The sequence below is a fragment of the Anser cygnoides genome, chromosome 3 (assembly GCF_040182565.1).
Source record: "Anser cygnoides isolate HZ-2024a breed goose chromosome 3, Taihu_goose_T2T_genome, whole genome shotgun sequence".
Taxonomy (NCBI): domain Eukaryota; kingdom Metazoa; phylum Chordata; class Aves; order Anseriformes; family Anatidae; genus Anser; species Anser cygnoides.
Window position 1 is genome coordinate 41,784,757 of NC_089875.1, and position 21,053 is coordinate 41,805,809.

At 37.6% G+C, this 21,053-nt stretch overlaps 1 protein-coding gene across 3 annotated transcripts in view; it reads right to left on the reverse strand.

Annotated features, from left to right (window-relative positions):
- Positions 1–620: 620 nt before the first annotated feature.
- ACTN2 (actinin alpha 2) overlaps positions 621–21,053 on the reverse strand; it is a 68,769-nt gene continuing 48,336 nt past the window's right edge. The window contains exons 13-22 of one of the 3 annotated variants that reach the window (XM_066994003.1): positions 17,050–17,158; positions 16,102–16,242; positions 15,544–15,726; positions 13,637–13,771; positions 13,003–13,182; positions 11,904–12,050; positions 5,677–5,754; positions 4,525–4,590; positions 3,401–3,559; positions 621–1,995 (exon numbers count right to left, since the gene is read on the reverse strand). In XM_066994003.1, coding sequence (XP_066850104.1) covers positions 1,837–1,995; positions 3,401–3,559; positions 4,525–4,590; positions 5,677–5,754; positions 11,904–12,050; positions 13,003–13,182; positions 13,637–13,771; positions 15,544–15,726; positions 16,102–16,242; positions 17,050–17,158 — 1,357 coding nt within the window. In that variant the 3' untranslated portion in view covers positions 621–1,836. The remainder of the gene's footprint in view (positions 1,996–3,400; positions 3,560–4,524; positions 4,591–5,676; positions 5,755–11,903; positions 12,051–13,002; positions 13,183–13,636; positions 13,772–15,543; positions 15,727–16,101; positions 16,243–17,049; positions 17,159–21,053) is intronic. The other 2 variants (XM_066994002.1, XM_066994001.1) reach the window with 2 other exon arrangements.

The following is a 21,053-nucleotide window of genomic DNA, read 5'->3' on the forward strand; positions in this document are numbered from 1 at the left end:
GTGCTCTGCTTGGAAGTTTGATGTCTTATTCTTCTGGTTGCATTAAACTGTAACAATGAGAGATATACAGATTTATTTAATAGGATTCAGCCTACCCAGCAGTCATTTGTCTGGAAGCAACATTGCTCTGTACACAAGGTGGAGGAGGAAGAGTTATTTGATTGTTACCCATCTCCTCTGGGATTGTTTTGAAATTGCTCACACCACACGCACCTTACCTTGCAGGAAGCAAAGGCCAATGAAAGCGTTATTGTGTACTTAACACCTGCTTTTTTGCATACGAGGAAAAAGAGAGATACAGAAAGGTTAAGGCCAACATCTTCAAAAGTATTCGTGCCCATATCTCATTGAAAACAATCTAAACTAAGAGTCCGATAAGCTATGGACATGTGCCCAGGTGACTCGAGTGGAAACACTGTCCCACTCACTCTGAGCTCCATGTCGCTTCATGAGGCCATACCTGTCCCTCCAGCACATAGCACCTGTTGTTCATGCAAATATAGTGTACAGAAATGCATGACATTTTTTGAACTTTCCGTAGACAAACCTCCTTTAATGTTCAGATATATTTCAAATTCTTATAGGGAAACACTAGATGATTGTCAATGACAGAAGTCTCATAAGGTTTTGAAAAGCAGACTTTATTTAATAGGCACATCATTGCTTTAATAGCACTGGGCTGCAGAGCTCACTTCACCATTTGTAAATGGTTTTGTTTGATTACATTGCATTTCCTCAGTGACAGTAGGTTCAAGTAAAAAAGTTACTGCTTTTTTATTTTATTTCTCAAGATGGAAAAAAAACAGTAGAACAAACAGTTCACAAGAGCATAATACAGACCAAACTGCCTGTGAACCAGCAGAAGTCAAGACAAATTGTAATTTGAGCACTGGACAGTTAAAGCTGCAAGACAACCATGCTACATTTGCTCAGATGGGATTTTGCATTATGCAGGATGGAGATGAATGTTGCCCACTAATGCAACAAGGGACTGGCTTTCTTATACTGAGAAACAAACATTGTCCAACACAGACAAGAAAGAGGGTTTCAAAACAAAACAGCTCACATGAAATTAGCTTCCTTGTTATTTCTGATTATAAAAGTTGTACTCCCTCATCTGTAAAAGTTAAAGGCTTAAAAGTACTGCTAACATAACTCTAAACCTGCAATTTAATTAGCTTTTCAGCTTTTTTTCCCCCTATATTACAATTCTTTGTGATATTGGAAAACCATCTTTAAGAGACAAAAACATAGGATTCTGGATTGTTCTAGTAATTAAGTAGTTTACTTCTTTGATATATTTCTTCCCTGAAAAACTTCATTTTAATATGTTATTAAATTTCACCAGTAGAAGCATATAAAATCAGAAATCATAAGAGGAAAATAACATTGCTCTATGAAAGAAAAAAGCATGACTTTAACATAGTTTTATGAACATCGTAAAAGAAGCACATATGGCATTGAAACATTCTGAAAATAGAGAAGTATTTTGTGAGTCTAAACAACTGAAAGTTTCAATGTTCTTAGGCCTTACATTCTATCTTCTTAAGGGACATTTCCAAAGTCAGTATCTTGCCTTTTTTTTTCCTTTTTTTTTTTTTTTAATATTTTCTAGCATTGTATAGGACAGACAACCTAAAACCAACAATGCAGTAATCTAGCGTGCTGCACACAATAATATACACTAGTTGCTTTAGTAATAGCACTTTACACTGAAGATACCTACTGCATTTGTAAAACTCATTTTTAAATCAGCTTGTCAAACCTTTTGAGAAGCAATCTGGGCAATCAGGTGGGTATTTTTTGTGTTTACTATGAATACAGCCAATTACAGAATCAGAGGTCACTCTCTCCATACAGTGCTGATGAAAATGAGGTGTAATCCAGAGCCCCAGGAACAGAACCTGGGCCAGTGTATGGAGGCATTCTCTTGATGCAGTACTGAGCCTGCTCAGGAGGCAGCTCTCGACGTAACTCATCTGCGAGGATATAAGGCTGTGAGGGGGAAAACAAAGGACAAATTCAGTATGTATTCTTCAAAGACATAAAATACATTCATTTTCTGTAACTGCGGCTAATACGCTTGGATGTCCTGCTCATTTTCCTGAAACCAAATGTTCCGCTTGATAAACTCCACGCTTAATGATGAAGGAGACAATCCTACACCAACAAACTGATCAGATTAAAATCCAGTGTCAGGAAATGTACCTGTGTGTGTTAGCCACTGATCACTGTGCAGGAATGGGTAGACTGCTACTACTACAGGAGCCCATCCATGGGTAGCTAGTTCAGTGTCCCTAGAGTGCCTCACTGTCCCTTCTGCAGTGACAGGGCAGACACACTGTCAGTTAGCTCATGGTAGTTTCAACATCCTAATATATTTATAATGAAAGATGCACTATTGCTATTAATGGTTTGCATTTATGATATGAAGGATACACTCTGAAACCACTAATAGACTTGGCATTGTTTAAAATAACAACATAAAGAAAATTGTATTTTCCTGAGACCTTGGTTTTCATCTTCCACATGAATTTCTACTGAGAACATGTCTGGAATTCAAAATGAGGTCCACAGTAACTGTGATGACTACCGTAAACATGTCCTGAGTTCAGAATGTGGTCCTTAATAACTGAGATCACAAAATCAATACAAACAGCCAGAATGAGAAAATCAATAGAGCGAGCTTGGGCAAATAGACCCGTACTGCTGTGATCTCTTCTTTCTCAATAGCACAGGATTGGTTTCCTGGCAGATGAGGCCCTGCCTCCTCCAGAGGCTACTGTGTTGCCATCATCCTCCCTTTAATCTTCTTAACACAGCTCAATCACCAGTGGATCTGGCTGTGGGGAGGAGAGCATGCCAAACTCAGGAGCTTCCTCCATGTACCCGTGGAGGAACAGAGGAGGCTTCCTCTTGTTCCTCCTAGGATGGGGCAATGCCACATTGCATCACCCTGTTGCATGAGATGTCAGGTCACAACCTGGCTCACAACTGGGTGTAATCTTGTGCAATTGACCCAGGCTGTGTTCCAGAGGGCCAAATTCTGCATTGAAACATCCAGACAACATCATGAAAGGCAGAATGAGTTCCCCTTTAATGAAGGCTGCTGTGTGGAAACAGCTTGATTGATGTACAATATATCCATTATATGGACAAACTGTTTGTCTAAGATGTCTAATTTTGTTATCTCTGTGTGACGATACAAGCCTTGAATTCTGCACACATTTCAGCTAAGAGTGTTGGTTCCATACAAAAAAAAAGGCAAGTGCCTTCTCTGAACTCTTATGAACTGAAAAAAAGCTTCATAATTACTAAAAAGCTTGTACAAGACTTTCAGTAAATAAGAGCTAAACAGGAGAGCCATTTAATCCTTACAGCCAGCAGCATGATGACTGACCTTATCTGAAGCCAGGATTCTGAAGGAAGCTATCACTTGCTCAGCCGTGTCTGTATCTGCTGTTTCTCTGGTCATGAAGTCAATGAAGGACTGGAAAGTAACAGTTCCTTGTCCATTGGGGTCAACCAGAGTCATGATCCGGGCAAACTCAGCTTCACCCTTTCAGAGAATTAAAAAATAATAATAAAAAAAAAAGGTCACCGTAATATCAGTCTCTGAAAGCCCATGAAACCCATGTCTTCATGTCATGAACCACTAGGTACCAGTGGTCAGAGTCTTTAAAGCATATTACCGACTTAGGAACAGAAGTGTCACAGTCGATGAAATCTGGGATCTTAAATAACTACCTCTCTTTTGTAAAACAGCCATGGTGCTTTTGGAAAAGATATTCTTTGTCCCAAATATATAGCACATACCTTTGAATTAACTTTCTGTAACTTCCCCCCTGTCCCATTCTCTCTCAATGCCTGTTAACCTTGTTTTGACCCTTCATTTTTCACCACCTCCTAAAACCAATAATAATCCCATTATTATTTAGGTACTGCACAGGAACTTGGAAAAATACCCCAAGAAGGTATATGCAGACTCACTGAACAAAGAACTGAGGGAAACAATTCTAAAAATTTCACGCAACATACAGGACAGTTCAACTTCAGCTCATCTTTTTTTTCCACTAAAAAGAATGAACTGGCATGGATGGGTGGGGGGAATTTTTTAAAAAATGAGGGAAAAGAGTGCGATGCCCAAACCTAGTTCATGAGAATAATAAGAAGTAAAAAACATCAAACTTGTCCTTCCTCATGCAGATAAAAATTTTAATTTTATACAGAAAAGAAAGAAAAAATAAAGATTTAATGACTGTTAAATTCAACTTTGAAAATTTTCTTATAATTCAAAGAGCAATACAGCTGACCATAGAATATGGTTCTCAAGTGTCTAGTTTTACTTTTAACTTCCTTTTTAACCATTTGAAAACACAGAAAAAGCAAACAAACAAGGAACTAATATCTCTAGTGTAAATTATATTATTAGTATTCTGTCAATCTAAATAAGGTTTAATGTTGCTGGGTTAATGTCACAAGCTGTAAGCAAAATCAATTGCCATTGTTTCATAAAATTCATACCAAATCATAACCCATTGAAATCAGGCAAGCTCTGAAATCATCGTGGTCCATCAGTCCATTCTTCCTCTATTGATCAAAACAATGTAAGGAACATATGGAAGGAAAGGTGTGAAGCATCCAAGGTCATTTTCAGGTGATGAGTTTAGACCATAGGGAAATTGGATCCAGTATATGAACAGTATTCATTGATATTGCCCAAGCAGATCACCAGAACCATCATCAGTTTTAGAGGAGGAAGAAGTAGCTAACATATTACACACAGGAAACAGACATTTTCACCACAAGGTGAAAGGTCAGGGGAGAGATAAGGGAGAAGACAAAAATACAGAGGAGACAACCAGAGAAGACAAAGAAAAGAGCAAGGAGAAAAGTTTGTTACTAAACTAGTCAAAATGAGGAGATGCACAAGCTGCCTCCCTGATATTCCAAGTCTTTTCAATTCTCTGCAAGGGACAGAGTAGTGACTAGAAGTGTATTAAAAACAGACAGAAAATAGTGTATCACTGACTATTTAAAACACTCCACCTCCAAGGTACATGGTAAGAGCTGCCTGCTGATATATTGGAAATAAATACATGGATTTTCCTTCTTCTGACTACAGACTATCAAGCTCTAGACTACAACAAAGAGATGAGCACACTGACTTAAAGGATGGGACTTGCAAAACTTAGAAGAAGGTCACTGAAAGACCTTGTATAAAAGGAGGTTGCTTATTTTACAGGCAATAACGTGTTACTCCTGGGTCAGAGGTGAATAAATGGTATGACAGTAATAAGGTAAAGAAATGTTTCCTCTGTTTTGTGGTATAATACAGTGGTTTTGAGAAGACTGTATCATTCTAAATAAGGAGAGAGCAGTAGAGAGCTTGTGTTGAGTCTGAGGAAAAGAAAATGAGAAGTCTGGGTGCAAGAAGCATAGGAGTTCCCCACAGTTGTCTCATCAAGTGAAAGAAGCAACCTGAAAAATCTTTGAAAAAATGCACAGCCCAAGAAATGTGGCTCCAATGTATGCTGAGAGTCCATCTAATCCAGCTGCTTTCCCAGAGGCAGAATCTTTTTACAGCATTGTGCTGAATACACTGGTGTTTAAATCCACGATTGGCAACTATTATATTGGCCTATCTGAAAACAAAACAATATCAGTTTCCTCTACCTGCAGGTCATTTCCAACCTGTCCTAGACTGATGAGGCAGGCTTTAAATTCATCAGAGTGTAGATTGCCAGATTCATCCTAGCATCCCATCAAGGTCATGCATTTGGAAGGTGAAAGGAAAAAGGAAAAAATCACAGATCAGGTTAGTTGGTTAGTAAAGAACATTCTATTCTTTTATGAATAACCATATGTTTATATAAATTCATGGAAACATAATGTCAATTTATTGCAATGAATTACCTAAAACGTGTACAACATTTTTAGTTTCGTGTTTTAGTTTTTCACTTGGTACAAGAGGTCCTTATTTCAACCACAGTATTCACACTCATTCCTCTACAGACTTTTTTTTTTTTTAACATTTATGCTGATACAATGGTTTTTATTCTATTGTACTATCATTTGCTATCTTCATTTTCTATTGCTGTACAACAGTGTATCCGAGATTCAGTAAACAGATCACTGAATCTGTGCAAAACCTTTTTCCCCGCACAATCACTGTTACTTCTCTCTTGATCTGATATTTCTTAACTGAACATGCACATTTCAAATGAAAGAGAGAACTACAAAACAATTGACTTTTCCCTAGATCCAAAAGAAATTTAGAAATTATATATCTTGTTTTCTGTTCTTTAACGATCTATACAGTAAGGTTTTGGTTTGAAAACTGACTTTAAAGGAGCCCCATTAAATTCTAGGTTAAATGGCTCCTAATTTCATCACATCTATCTGGATCATTGTTTTGAACCAATTAATTTTTCCATTTTGCAGGTCAAGAAATCTACACTAATTCTTAAAAACAGACTGGTTCTTCTCTTCCTTCTTGCTCATACAAAATGTGCCCTATCTGCCATATACTTCAGATTGAGTTAACATTTATATTACTACAGAGATGTTCCTAAACTAAAAAATTTTTGCCTTTATTGATTTGACAGATTGACAGTTTGCAGAAGATCCAAGGTTTTCTGTCTGCTTTTTACAGGGATTTGGTTTGCCTGGTGGATGAATAACTTACTTTTGAAAATTTCTATGTAGTTATGCATAACTGAAATTTTAAGAGTTTTAACAAATGTACTGAGTTTATTTAACCAATGAATAGGATTAAGTGATGGTTAACTTCATGACACCATGCATTTTTGACATATCATGCTGTGATTATACTGACTCCCTCTACATCAATATCCACCAGCTCCATGAAGGGAAGATGAAAAATAACAGTGGGAAGTCAATGATGAAAGATAAAGCAAAGCTACACATTTGGAGCAGCATTTAGTTGAAAGCCACAACCACAGTGATTTTTTTTTTTAACATCTCTATTTTATGGAATAATTCCTGCTACAAAGCATTCAAAATGGTTTGTTTTATCATTCACTGAAAATGTTAATCTACGCTGACTTGAAACTCTGCAAAATCATCCTGAGGACAGGCAATGGGAGCAAGTCACACCATGAATGAAGTCAGCTCATTTTATCTTCTTTCTAAAGCCAAATAAATTACTGCGTAACTACAAACAAAATAATATAAAAATGGGGACTAAGAGCCAAATCCTGTTCCTCTTCCTCCTCCCCCTACAGGATTTGGTAGAGGAATATTAGATATTTAAGTACACTGGGGGTGTTCTTTGTATGTGTAAGCATCCTAACCAGCCATACATGGCAGCTGTAGTCATGCAACAAGTAGCAGAGGGCAGCCAGGAGTGAAAGGGAGACTAGCATATCTACCAAAGCAACCCTTTTCTCTAGGAGTGCAATGGTTGCACTGAAGCTCACATACAGCATCTGCCTTTGGGATTTCCCAATAGAAGGTTCAAGTAGTTGTGCCATGTGCTATAGCAGGCTCTCACTTTCTTGTAGCTAATTTTTTTTAATCTGTATCATCTACAGCATAACAAAACATCTTCGCCAAATATTGGAGTTGCATCGGATACAATGATATTTTGCAATTAAGTCATAAATCAAATCCATGTAATGGCTTGCTCAATGGAAAATGGTTCTTTGCATTGTTTACACACCAGCACTGAAATTAGTTTTTTTAAGCATATAAATAATTGGCTCATTTATCTTTTCCTACAGATATGAAGTAAAACACTGAAACCTCTCCTTGTTTCATTATTAGTCTCCAGAAAAATTTTCCTTCCCCTATATGACTTTTATGTGGCCTTATATAAAAAAGTGTGCTTCTGAGTCAAAGAAATACATTCTCAAATATATGCCTTGGTTTCCTGAGTGCTAATTGACCTGCATAAGGCTGATCATAGGGTTCATTTAATAGGGTGCTGTTGTTTTTCTGTTAGTGAAATATACCATGGCAAGATGCTCTCGTTCTGCATGCAAAGCTCCTTCTTAAAATCTGTAGTTTGCACAAAAATCAACAATAGCATACATTAACAGCCAGTAGGATATTGCTTGCAAAGCAGCTGCAGATCTTTTATCCCATACTTCATGATCTTACTTAGAATGTACTAAATATACTGAATCTGAAAAAGGAATCTGCATGAAAAGATTTGAAAGCCAGTGACTGGCAACATGTCTATGTCAATGTCCCAGTTTGTCTGCATACCATAATTCAGCTATTCACCATTTTAAACACTTCTAAACTGCTATGATTCAGACATGGTGTCCCACTTTCTCTTTTTTCCTCTATGCAATCACAGTGAGGAAGGAAATATACCAGCTTTGGTAAAGATTCACATTTATATCTACAACTAGACTGTGCCTTTAGGCATAGCCTCCAGCAAGGAATACTGGGTAAGGAGCAACATCGTCAGGAATAATGTCTTGGGTACCAGCATGCATACATGTCTGATGGGAAGAGAAGTCCCTGGTAGGCTGCCCCTTGCCCCAAGGGAGACAGTGTATTTACCACCTCCCTTTAACAAGGATGACTTGTAATGCTTTTTGTGTTAGCACAGATGTGCTGGTGGATGCACTGAAAGAAATGCAAACTCTTCCTGCCCTTGTAATTCTTATATGCACTGTGCCCACTTACTCGGTACAATTTGGGAGTCTGAGGCATGTAGCCTCAAACAAAAGCTTGGAAAGTACGGAATTGTTTTCTTTCAAATATTCACGGTGGAGAAGCCATTTAAAATAATAACTTAGCTCTCTTTCAAAGAGCTAACAATGGCAGAATTAAGCCTCATAATTGATTATAAACTATATTATTTATGTATGTGTGTTTATATATATATATAAACATATATATATGTGTGTATGTATACACACACACATATATATATTCTTCCTGGAGTGGAAGAAAGTTGTTAGATTTATGTGCACCAAGATACATTCTTTAAAATGGAGAAGGGAGCTACTCTGTACATTAGTACTCTGCTGACATCCTCAGCACAGCCTAAGAGTTAAACATTAAGATGTTTCTTAAACTGAAGAAATACCACAGAAGTCAGAGCTATAGCAGGCATAAATGATTCCGTTGTGCTTATGCATTTAAAGCCTACTGGTCAAGGGCAGCATTAATTTTTCATATCTTTTTTGGCTATTCATCACTGTGAATTGCAGACTAATTCTTCCAGTGTATTTTTTAAACTATGTCAGGCATTCAGAAATGCTCCTATGAGCAACAGAATTATTACATATATTGCTAAATGATTTTTCCTTCTTACATGAAGAAGTCAGTACTTTCGTGTTAGTGCCAATGTTCAGATGATCCAGTTTCCTCTTCATTTCTATTTAAGATAATCAAGACCATAAAATAATACATTACTGCCCTCTCTATCTAAATTCCAAATTTAGAGTCTTCATTATTTAGTGTAGCCAGAAGTATCCCTGAAGTACCCTGGGCTGTCTTTGTTCACTGATGCTAAGTATTCAAGTGTGCAAGGACAGGGAAGATATAAAAATGAAAAACAAGCCTGCCTCTCTCAAACATTTTTGTTCAATGTCTCCTTCTAGTCTGTGTAGATCAAGTCGCATCTGCCCTTTAAATTACAGGGCAATTTAATCAGTATAAGCTTCTCTTTTATCAGTGTTTCTGCTATCTGTCCCCTGCAGAAAGCCTGGCTTGAGGGCTGAGTGGTTTTAGATCTTACCTTTCTCCTTTCTTAAACTTGCATTATGCTTCTAAGAATGTAATTGCTGTACTGTGACTATACTGAAGTCCTCCTAGACTGATTTCCCATCTCTGATGGAAGGAGTGTGCTAAAGGGTGTATTCGCAAAATTGTTTTTCTCTTAATGTGATCCTTCCAGGCCTATTTTTAAGGCCTTTGAATTATATCTGATATGGGGACAGGTAGGGTGTGCAGCTAAACTTGCAGTCCAGGCCCAGGATGTTGAGGCCCTAGAAGCTACTGGAGAATCCATCTCCTTGCACTTCTGACTCAGCTGCTCAGGCTTCCTGCAACAGAAGCAAGGGCAGAAGGAGCACTGCATGAAGCTATGTCTCATTATAACCTGGAGAAGTGGAGAGATGGGGGTAGGCAATGATCTAGGAGCTGAGAAGCCCTTCTATGTTGTACATTATTGTCAAGGGCCATCTCCAGCTTGCCTGTGGCTACGTGACACATAGGACCTTCCTATGTCCTTGCTCTATTGAACCCTTTGGTATCTCAAAGTCCTTCTATTTCTGCAAAGCCTGAAGATCCCTAACACTAGGGCTGGTTGCTGTAGGAATTAGCTTCTTCCTTCAAGACCTTCTGGGGCACCAAGAGATGCCAAGAGTGGCTCCTCATTGACTGAACCAGCCTTGCTGCCAGCATGGCAGACAACTTACCTATGAACTACAAAGATACAAGGATGCTACAAATGGCTATCCAGTGTAACATATACTAGGATTCAGTCACCTCACTTCCTTATCTTTAGGAAGCTGTCATATCTTAAATACTCTGAAATACCGCCATGTAATTTATCCAAGCCTGGATAAATTCGCTTTTAATAGCTCTAATTGCTCAGTCATCTGCTCTTGTGCACTGGGAAAGCCATTTAGTATGCTACTTCCTTCCAACCCAAGAACGTTCTTTCTGCTTCTGTAGTGGTATCTTCTGCTTCCTCAGTAAATACAAAAAGAAATTATGCTGCAGTAGAATAACATTATATGGAAAGTAATATTTTCCATAAAATCTCTTCCTGATTCCTGTGCTAGCCTTTTCTATACTTGTGTGTTCCTTCAAAAAGCAGAGGCTTGAGAATTCTGCTTTTCATCCTAAACAGTTAAGTATATTCTAAAGAATACTTAGCAAACTATAACTGTCAGCATCCAATACACATCAAGTATAATTCCAGGTATGGGTAATCATTCTGGATAGAGCTGGACAAACAAGAGGTTAATGAAAATAAAGTAGCACTTTGCTAGAGCCTGAAATAATTTGAAAGATCTGACACATATGATAACAGAATAAAAGTTAGGGTATAAGCAGAGTCTGATAACTACAGGGATGTATACCGACATAAAGACAACAGCCTAGTCCTGCACTGCAGTAATCTTTTTTTTTTCAGAATTTGAAATGTGAATTCAGTTTTGAAGGTGGGTCCTGTGAGTACAGAGCCAGCAGAGCTAATTCATGTACAGATGGTTCTCCAACCAGGAATGTGAGAACCCTGTCTGCATGTATATTGCTACTGTTTCTATAAGTAGTTCTTTTTAATCCTCTATCCATGAGTACTACATAAATCATGGAAGGAGCTAAATTTCTTCACAGAAGTGTTTTAATTCCTACTTTCTTATTCATCTCTGATTAAATAAATGAAATGCACAGCCTCTTACTTCCCACTTATAGCCAGGAAAATAAAGGGTTTTCTTTGACAGCTATCAGTGCCCTAACTGTATTCCCCACAAATATACTTCTACAGCAACAAATTGCAATTCAAAGAAAAAAAATACTGTAATCAAGATTACAGCTAAATTTAATGAGGTGGAAGCCATTGGCAAGTGCATAGAACGTGCTGCACTGCCTTAAAATAAAAGGGCACATTATTTTCCATAACAGTGCATCCAGTCTTGCCTGTTATTTGAACAGATATTCAACAATACTACCAGAACTATAATTTTGCATTACATTTAAAGAGTATAAATCAATCTTTAAAGTGTCTGTACAATGCTATAATTTCATAAGACTGTAAATTATTTGTTAACTGATCTTCACTGCTGTTTAAAAAAAAAAAAAAACTTTTACTGCGTTTGCAGATTTTTAAGAGGCTTACATATGGAATGGAAAGAAACTTGCTTTTGAGAACAATGACTATTGCTAAATGAGAAAAAGCAGGAGTACTGTACCCTGTCAAAATGATTGAATGATGCTCTGAAGTCATTCATTTGTTCTTGGGTGATACCCTTGGCATCTCTTGTGAGGATCTGAGTCTCAACCTCATTGATAGTTCGAGCAATGGTGGTAAGTAGGAGCTCCCATCCAACACGGATGTGCTACAATAGAGAAAATACTGGTTTATTAAAGAATAAAATATATTTTTCTAAAGCTATGAAAAGTACAGTAAGCAAAACAAAACAAAACAAACAGCTCTAAATATTTCTGTGATACCTTTTCCATACCACTAACTGTACATTACGACCAAGGACCATTAAAAATAAAAATGGCCTTCAGGAAAATATGTAACTGGTTTCTAAATGGGTACTTCTTTACTAAAAGTGAGTTTATTCTGGACCACAAGACTTGGACTTACACTGTTATTTTCCATAACCTGAGTTAGTCAGAGGTAGGTATTCAGACAACACTGTTTCCAGTATTACCGGTTTCAGCTATATTACTACATTCTGTAAATTAGTAAACTCACAGGTCACTTTACAAATATGAAAAGTTTTCTTTAAAACTGAGGAGTCTCTCGTGCGTTCAACAGTTGTCATCCTACACATTATCAGCATTGGGACCTTCACTGATAATCTGTAAATTCTCAAACCCTTTATGAGTTTGTCATACAGAAGAAACATTGTTTTATCATAGAAAAACAAAACATAACAAAAACAACAACAACAAAAAAACTTCTGGTGTTTATCTGAAGAAAAACAAGACAAGTCATGATGAGCTAAATTTTCATTTTTAACTTTTTGCTTACATTAACTTAGAAGAGAAATCAAGCCAATAAGTCTCTATGTTCCACCTTTCTTAGACCTAGGAAGGGCTCTTGAAAATATCTTATGCCTCAGTCATGGAAACAGCTGTCACTCAGCACTAGGTCATTCTCAGCAGTGTATGAGCAAGTGACAAAAAAACAGTGTTTTTTAAAATAAGTCTTATAAGATCATCAGAAAGTCTGCCAAATTTCATCTTCCATTGTAGTCTCTTCAAATCAGGGAAGGTCGTTATAAGATAGAAGAGGCAGAAACAAACTAACAAGTACAAAATGGAGTAAATGCCTACCTCCATAGTATAGTTGGTGTGCTTATTGTCAAACACCAAGGCTTCTTGTATAAGCTGATGATCTCCTTCCAGTTTGTCAATGTTGTGTTTATAGTTAATGATATTTTGCTCATATTGCTTCAGCTGATTCATCTGGTCCTCCAAAGGCCCTGTCATTTCAATAGAGCTGCGGGCAATTTCCTGTTGAAAGAGAGACACCCCCCCACACCCCACAAAATATAAGTTTCAGATTTTCTGATTTGACTCACATTCACATAAGTATGTAATATTATCAGACTAAGAAGCAATAGTAATAAAACCTTCATACAGAGATGATAAACTTTACTTTTTCTTCTGAAATGTGATACATTTATTTCTGAAATCAGTACTGAAGTTCCAGTGATCCCAGTATCTTTCTTTTAAGAGCAGAAGCAAAATAGTTGATAAGTGATAAATTTTTCAAAGCTACATGTCCTGCTAACCATCAGGATACCACTTGTACAACCTTACAGTTTTAAAAATCATCTTAACAGGTGCTAAATTCTTCATGCTGGTAAACTGTCATGGATATGGCTGATGTCCTGTGCATACAACAAAGATAATAAATGATAAAACACTTTATTCATCAGCTTTTGCATGAGCATCTGACGCTCACCTCCATCTTGGTCTGGATCCATGGCCCAATGACATTGGCCTGAGCAGCAAACTGGCGACGCAGGCGCTCGTTGGCATGCTGGCGGGCTAGTTCCTCCTGCAAGGATTGATCCCTCTGAGGCACCAGCTGCTTCACCTGTTACAATGGGAAAGCACTAAGTGTGAGTAGGCATGATTTGAATCCTTTTAAAACAAATAGAACAAACAAGCCCACAGTTATTAATTTTTCTCATTGGTCTGAAGGTTGATATCAGGACAAGCCAGAAAAAATATTACTGTTCTATTTACCAATTTTGTGCTAACATAAGAAATTGCTACTATGGTCTTGGGCAGCCTGACCAGAGAGACTAGCATGTAGAGAGAAGAAATTCCCACCTCTGACTGGATTCAAGTTCAAGGTGATCATTCAATCTGAACTGTCACTAGAGCAGTTATTTTGATTTTCTCTGGAAACAGAGGTAATATTCAATTTCTAAGTAATAGCTCTAAGAATGATCAGTGAAAAATATTTCATTCAAGCAGAGCCATTAGGATAGGTTAACACAACACATGCTCTGTCCCTCATGGATACCTGAAGGTATCTAATACACTGCAAATTTTTTTTGGCTTATCCTGGATTTCCCTGGGACATTCTGAATTTAGTCAATATCGCTGTTTTTTATAACCCACTGAGCCTGTGTCCTTGTCCATGTAAGCTTACGTAATTGGTAAAGTCATATATTCTAAACATTCCTTCACCTTCAGCATATTATTTGTCTTCATTCCAAAGAAAATAAAGCTTAAGTGATTGCTCTAAGAGCCTCTCTTTAATCCCTCTCTAGTATTTTTAAGATAATAGCCGGTTTCAATCTAACTGGACAGAGCATGGTCCCAAAGATGCTAGATTTTTACAACTTTTGTGAGAAGCAGGAGCTGAGTAGAAAAGACACACAAACTACTGCTTATACTAAGAAAAAGAATGCAATCATATTCTGTTCTGGAGGGCACCCACTGGCCTACCCACCCACTAGCCAGCCACCAGCTCTGTACAAGCCACATGTGCTTTTCTTGCCTCACCAAGAAGCCAAAATAAGTCATAGGTAATACTGAGTGAACGGAGCAGGGCATATTGTGAAGTGAGCCTACCAAATATGAGAGAGCATAAGATACTGTAAAAAGTTCCAAAGAATTTTAGAGTGGAGTAGTAATGGAAATTAAAAGGGTATAGTAAAGGGACATAGAGAATATGAATAGTCACAAGGCAGTAGGAAAATCTAAGTGGCACTGGAGTAGGAGTGAGGTATAGGATAGAATTTATAGAAAGATAGCTTCATTAACATTACTGATCACAGAGAAAATAGTTCATTTAAATGCAGATCCAGTCTGTGACAATTTCAAAATGAAACCTCTTAAAGTTCCATTGTTGACTTAGTATAGAATAGAAATGGTCTCCAAAGCTGGGCTCTTGTTCTCAGTGTAACTATATGCCCATATGATTGAAGAAAAGAACTGTAATTCTGTGTCATAATTAATACGAAATCAGTGAAATATTTTGAAATATTTTATATTATGAAAGCTAACATAACCCTCTACTACTTCCATCTCAACATCAGCTTTTCAAATGATCTATTCATTTTACTGTATCTAATAGATGCAAATTGTGTTTAATTGCATTTAATATGCTTCTAGTGTATTAGATAACTGAATTTTATGCTACCACCTCTTTCTGCTCTCCATATTATTAAATATATTTATGAAGAAATTTTTAATTTGTGCCAGTTCCACCAGTTTTTAACCAGTGATTGGCTCATTCTGGCATCTGATGAGCTAGAAAAAAAATACAGATTTATTAAGTCCTCTGAATATTCTCAGTATTCATAAACCAAAATACTATGTTACAACGTCCTTTATGCATTTAGCATACATTACCTTTTCCCACTTGGTACGAATCTCTTCCACAGTAACAGTGCTGTAAGGATTGCTTGCGCTTATTCTCATGCTGTAACTCTGAATAACTTTTTCAACTTCATTCTGGATTGACAGTATGGCCTGTCTTTCACCATCTGCCTCTGGCAAAGTAGCTTTAAATTGATCATGTGCAGAGATTAAACTCTAAAATCAGAAACAGAGAGGGAGAGCATGAAAACGGTAATGTTTCTTCCAACATCAGGAGGATCAGTTGTAAACAAGCACATCTCTTCTCTTTGACTCCCAAACACCCTGTCTGCATGTATCTGTAGATACATGAAATAATACATGTAGATACATTCATGAAAAAGCCTTCATTGACTTTATCAAGACTATTGTTTCTTTCATGATCTCTACAGTACTTTCATACCAATCAAGAAAGAACTTATAGTAGAGCAGATGTCGCCCATCACAAAGAAAATGTCCAGACAGAATATTTTTGTTCTACTCTCCAAGAAAGAAAAGCTTCCTTTCTTATCTTCCCTATGACTGTAAGCCACAAACTAGACAATCTTTTACCTGTATTTCCTCTATGCTATGAACAATAAACATGTCCTGTAGGTCTTCCATAGCACCTTCCATCCAGTTGTTGAAAGGAGCAGCTCTTTTGGCAAATTCCAGGTGAAGCTGATCAATTGTTTCAAGCAATTTCTCCGTCCTCTGTATAGGTTGGGAAAGATACATTCCTTTGTCACTAGGGCCAAGACCTAACACACACACACACTAAGTCATGTCCCATCTTTTCAAAAGCAATTGATTATATTGTTGACTGATTTCACCACCTATTTGAAAGTAATAGAACTAATTACATTAAGGATACTTTCATATCAAACATTAAAAAGGGATGTATGCCTTTCAAGAGTAACATTAGATGACTTGTTTTTTCCCACCCCTACTATTTTAAGTGTTTTGTTATTGGACTCTATCTGCAAATCAATTAAAATCTGCTAATCTTGCTTTAGTAATTTCTTGTAAATACAGAAAGGAAGAGTTAGACATAGGTTTTCCACCCTTCCATGCATATGTGTGACTTCCCCTTTTCTTAAGCAAAAAAGTTTTGGAAATATATCTCAGTGCTTTCAAATACCCACTACCAAAAAACTCACTGAGTGCTGACCACTATCCTGTATCTCACCTGATGAAGCTCTGACAAGCACGAAAAGCTAAGTGCCTAATGTGTTTTGTTATCCTTGCTGGACATCAAATTCCCAGAGTGGTACTATAAACCACATGCCATTTGTTGCTGCTTTAGAACTGTCCTTGTCAGCTAAGCACTGTCAATATGGTCTGAGCATTTCAAATCTATTTGCAAATGAAACCACAGCAAATTGAAATGGAGATCTGATGAAAGGGTTTACTGCTGTTTGGATTACAAAGTGGATGCTCAATGGTACTGAGTCCAGGTCACAAACAAATGGTTCCTTGCCCCACTCCCTCAGCTGAACTCCTAATTGCTATATGGTTTACCTCCAGTGCCTCTCTCCGTTTCTGAGTAAGTGTTCCCAAGCTGTCCCATTGGTCACATATCTTTTGGCATCGATCATTGACACTTGCAGCATCATGGTAGTCCAGTTCACTAAGAAAGAGCAAAGACAAAAGTCTGTGCAACTTTCTGAGAGACAGGAGCAGTTGCAATGTGCAGTCTTCCACTGGCCCTCAGTAATTTAATCCCCTTTTTTTGCAATATTTCTCCTCCGGGAAAGCAATTGATGCGGTATAGACAAGTGTGATCTAGACATTCAGCATTTCAAGAAGCACAGCACAGAAACAGGATTGACTTCCTTTGCTGTGAGAAAAATCAAGTATTCATTTGTGATGTCCGGGTATTAAAGACAATTAAGGTTTGTAACGATCATTGTTTCAGCTTTTCTTGTTGCACAAGCACCTTGATCTCCTGAAGACCAGAATGTTTCAGACTGAGGCTTTACCAAGTTCCTGAAGGTTGGTATAGTGTTAAGCTAAATGGCCTGAAATATATTAGTTTCATCTGAAAACCATCCATACTAATACACTGTGAAATTATTTAACTGAGAAACAGACTTCAGGTTGTGTTCAAGGCATAATCCATCTCTAACAGGGGCTACCCAGACCTGGGGCACTGCGAACAGTTCTCTTCCTTCTCTCCAGAAATTCCTCACAGAGTTACGCCCTAGAATTGGATGGTTCAGAGAACAGGAATCTCCAGACCCAGGTGTACCGGCAGTGCAAATCAATTCACCCAAAAGGAATGTAGCAGTTAGCATTGCTTTTTCACTGGTTTAATATGCTTGTATTATCCTGACAGAAAATGAATTACTATACTGCCTGGAGTAACTTTTTAAGCTCTGTCCTGAGATTCTGCACCAAGTCTCTTTCAAACTGAGTTTTGGATCTCGATGACAGATAATCCCCTTGGTTCTGCTGCAGCCATAATAAAATACATATGTTTGGCACTTCGGAAGCTCACTTTTTTCAGCCTATCATCATTCACTGAATTTAGCTCTTGGCTGCTCCTTGAGGACATTTTGCACAGTACTGAGCATTGCAAAGATCATGATTATGTGACAGCATGGCAATATGAAGCTAAGATTTACTCTAAGGCTTGAACAAGACATTAAATGCAGATATAAATTGTTCCTTCCTTTTGAACATCTTTCTCTAGGCAATTGGCAAGAGGAATGTACAGATCACTTCCCTCCAGTAACTTTGGGAACCACAGAGGACAAAATGAGAACAGAGGTAGTTTTCCTCTGTGAAGATACACTGTAGACCAGGGGCAGCACTCATCCTTCCTCCTCTAAGCTCAGTAGGAACAATATGCTTAGGGATAAAGCTGAGAAGTATCTAAACCATTCTGTTTAAAAGAGGCTTCAGATGTGCTGCTATCAGTTGACTGTTGAAACTGAAAAATGGTAAAACAAGTAAAAATAAAATGATATAACAAAAAAAAAAAGAAGAAGAAGAACTAAAATTGTAAAGTAAAAGAACTGTTACGTATAAGGAGAAAGCTGCCAGAAAACCATAAAACACAATGACTCCTTAATTTGAAAACTTGATTCTTCCTTTGGAGCAAGCCTTTTTGTTAGCCTTTAAGGGATGCAACAAAAGCCATCTATTTGTTAAGAAATTTTAAGTCAGGTGCATGGAGATTTGGATGAAAAAGGCTAAGACATATTTTATTACTAAGACCTTTTGGCTGGACCTAATTTTTTTGCATTACAGAATATTGAGACTATTAGATGATGTTCCTGTGTGAGCTGTGAGGTCACTGGTAGCCCATTAAGTGGATGGGATGTGGAGATTTGTATTCTGGTCTCTTCTGGCATACTTAACCTAATATACCAGAAAACGGACAGGATGTTTTTCTTGATACTCCCAGTCACATTACTGAGAGTACTGCAAGTTTTATTTTTGCTTCAATGGATAACTTAACTCCTTTTGTCGATTAGGATAAGGGCAGGTGTCCTTCCATGCAAGTGAGGGACTGATTGTACCAGCTCTGTTCAAAGTCCTGGAAGGTAATGTGCAACGTTCCTCCACCAGCTCTGCCAGGGAGGTTCAGTCATTCCCCATAAGATTTCTGCTATCCTATTTCTTCCTGGGATATGTGCTGTGGACAAATAGGTAGGAGAATAACATTATCAAAACAACTTTTAAAAAGGGCACCAGTGGGTAAAAAAAATCATAAGCTACATAATGCCACTGAGCGGCATTAAACAGTTTAGCTCCACTGCCTTTCTGGGCATGCTGTAGTTTACTTCCAATAAGTGTATTATTATATGCATCAAAAAACACTGTTCTGTTTGATGCAGGAGCAGAGGAAGAAATAACTTGTAGAAGATTGTTTACATGGAAATATGACACAGGTTACCATTTCTTGTCATATTAATTTTTGTGTCTCAACGTCGAAGCTATGAAGAGACTGGATTTCAAATTCTGTAAAAAGAAGTTTTGCTTATCAAGCATAAACAAAGCACTGCTGCACGTGTTACAGAGCTGCTGAGAAAACAGTCTTTTCTGTTTGTTTGGCCATTTGAAATCTACAGTCTTTGGAATTTAAAAATCCTGAAGCTGTTCTTATTTAACTTACACATAATTCAGTCTTATATTTAAAGAATTAAAAATTTAGTCAGATTTCGTCCTGATCCAGAGAAGCATTTAAGTATGAGCTCACTTTAGGAATAGTGATAGTGTCACAAAAATAACCTGCTGAGCAACACGCTTTAGCACTGCTTTAGAACCAGGCTCATGTTAATCATGCACGTAAGCATAATTTGAGCCCAGGTTTCCAGAAGCAAAAAGACACTCCAAATCAGTATGCACTACAGACAGTGGTCTTCTTGGCTGAAAATAAGTGGCTATACTAGAAGTCCTGGATATGCAAGAAACTACATTCCAAAAATTTTATCTTGATGATTGAAAATGTTGAAATGAGCACACAAGACCATAAGTGAATTCAGCACTTCATATTATAGCTTACTCCAGTTCTATTTAGCATTCGCTATGTCATAAATGGGAAATCCCATTTTAGAAATCCCTGACTCTTTTTCCAGTTTCGTATTTAGTGCCAACCAAGTCTCGTCATGCTTCACTGCCAGGGATTTCCACATCTATACAGTCTGGAATACAACAGTCCTGCAGCAGCTTCCTGGCTGCAATCTCCTGCTTGTACACACACAAATGCTTTATCACACCAATCAACAATCTTTTAGCAACTTTAGCTCATGGTGGACTTTGTTGCTGCCACAGAAAATACCGGACAGGAAACTGTAACTGGTACAGTTCAAGGTCACACAGCAATTGTTCTACTTGGAAATAGCAATGTTAGGCAGCCAAGAGATGTCTAAAACAAAACATGGAGGTGTATTGACTTGGAATTTAGACACGGATGATGAGGATTTCTCATCAGTGGATCCAGTGAACAACAAAAAAAAAAGATAAATACCACATTGACTTCAATAAGCTTTGGATCATGAGCCAATGAATTTTTCTTAGCATTCAAGCACTGCTTAATCTTTCAATGAAAAAATATGACTGGAGAAAGAAATAAGTGTTTTGCTCCTTCATTTCAATGTCTGTCTGAAGAACGACAGATAAATACTTAAAATCAACATTTAAACAGAAGCTTCCCATTTGCTTGCAGCTAATAATAAAATGTGACATTCATAACCTTTCATGCACTGCTCTCCAGGGGCACTAAGACTTACTGAGCTACTGAGTTTCGGTGAAAAACCAGGCACTGATAGCCCCATTGTACAGATAATAGGAGAATTCGAAGTAGACAATCTCTAAAAGCAGTGGATTTTCAGCACCTTTGCAGCCCAGGCCACAAATATCTTGTTTAACTTCACACAGCAAATTACTGAAACAACTGAGAAGAGACAACCCTAAAATAGACAGGATACAGTGTTCACTGGCCTCAACAGAGGTAAAGGACACAGGGTTCAAAATGCTAGTAAGCAGATGCTGTGCTATGTATACTACATTCCCAA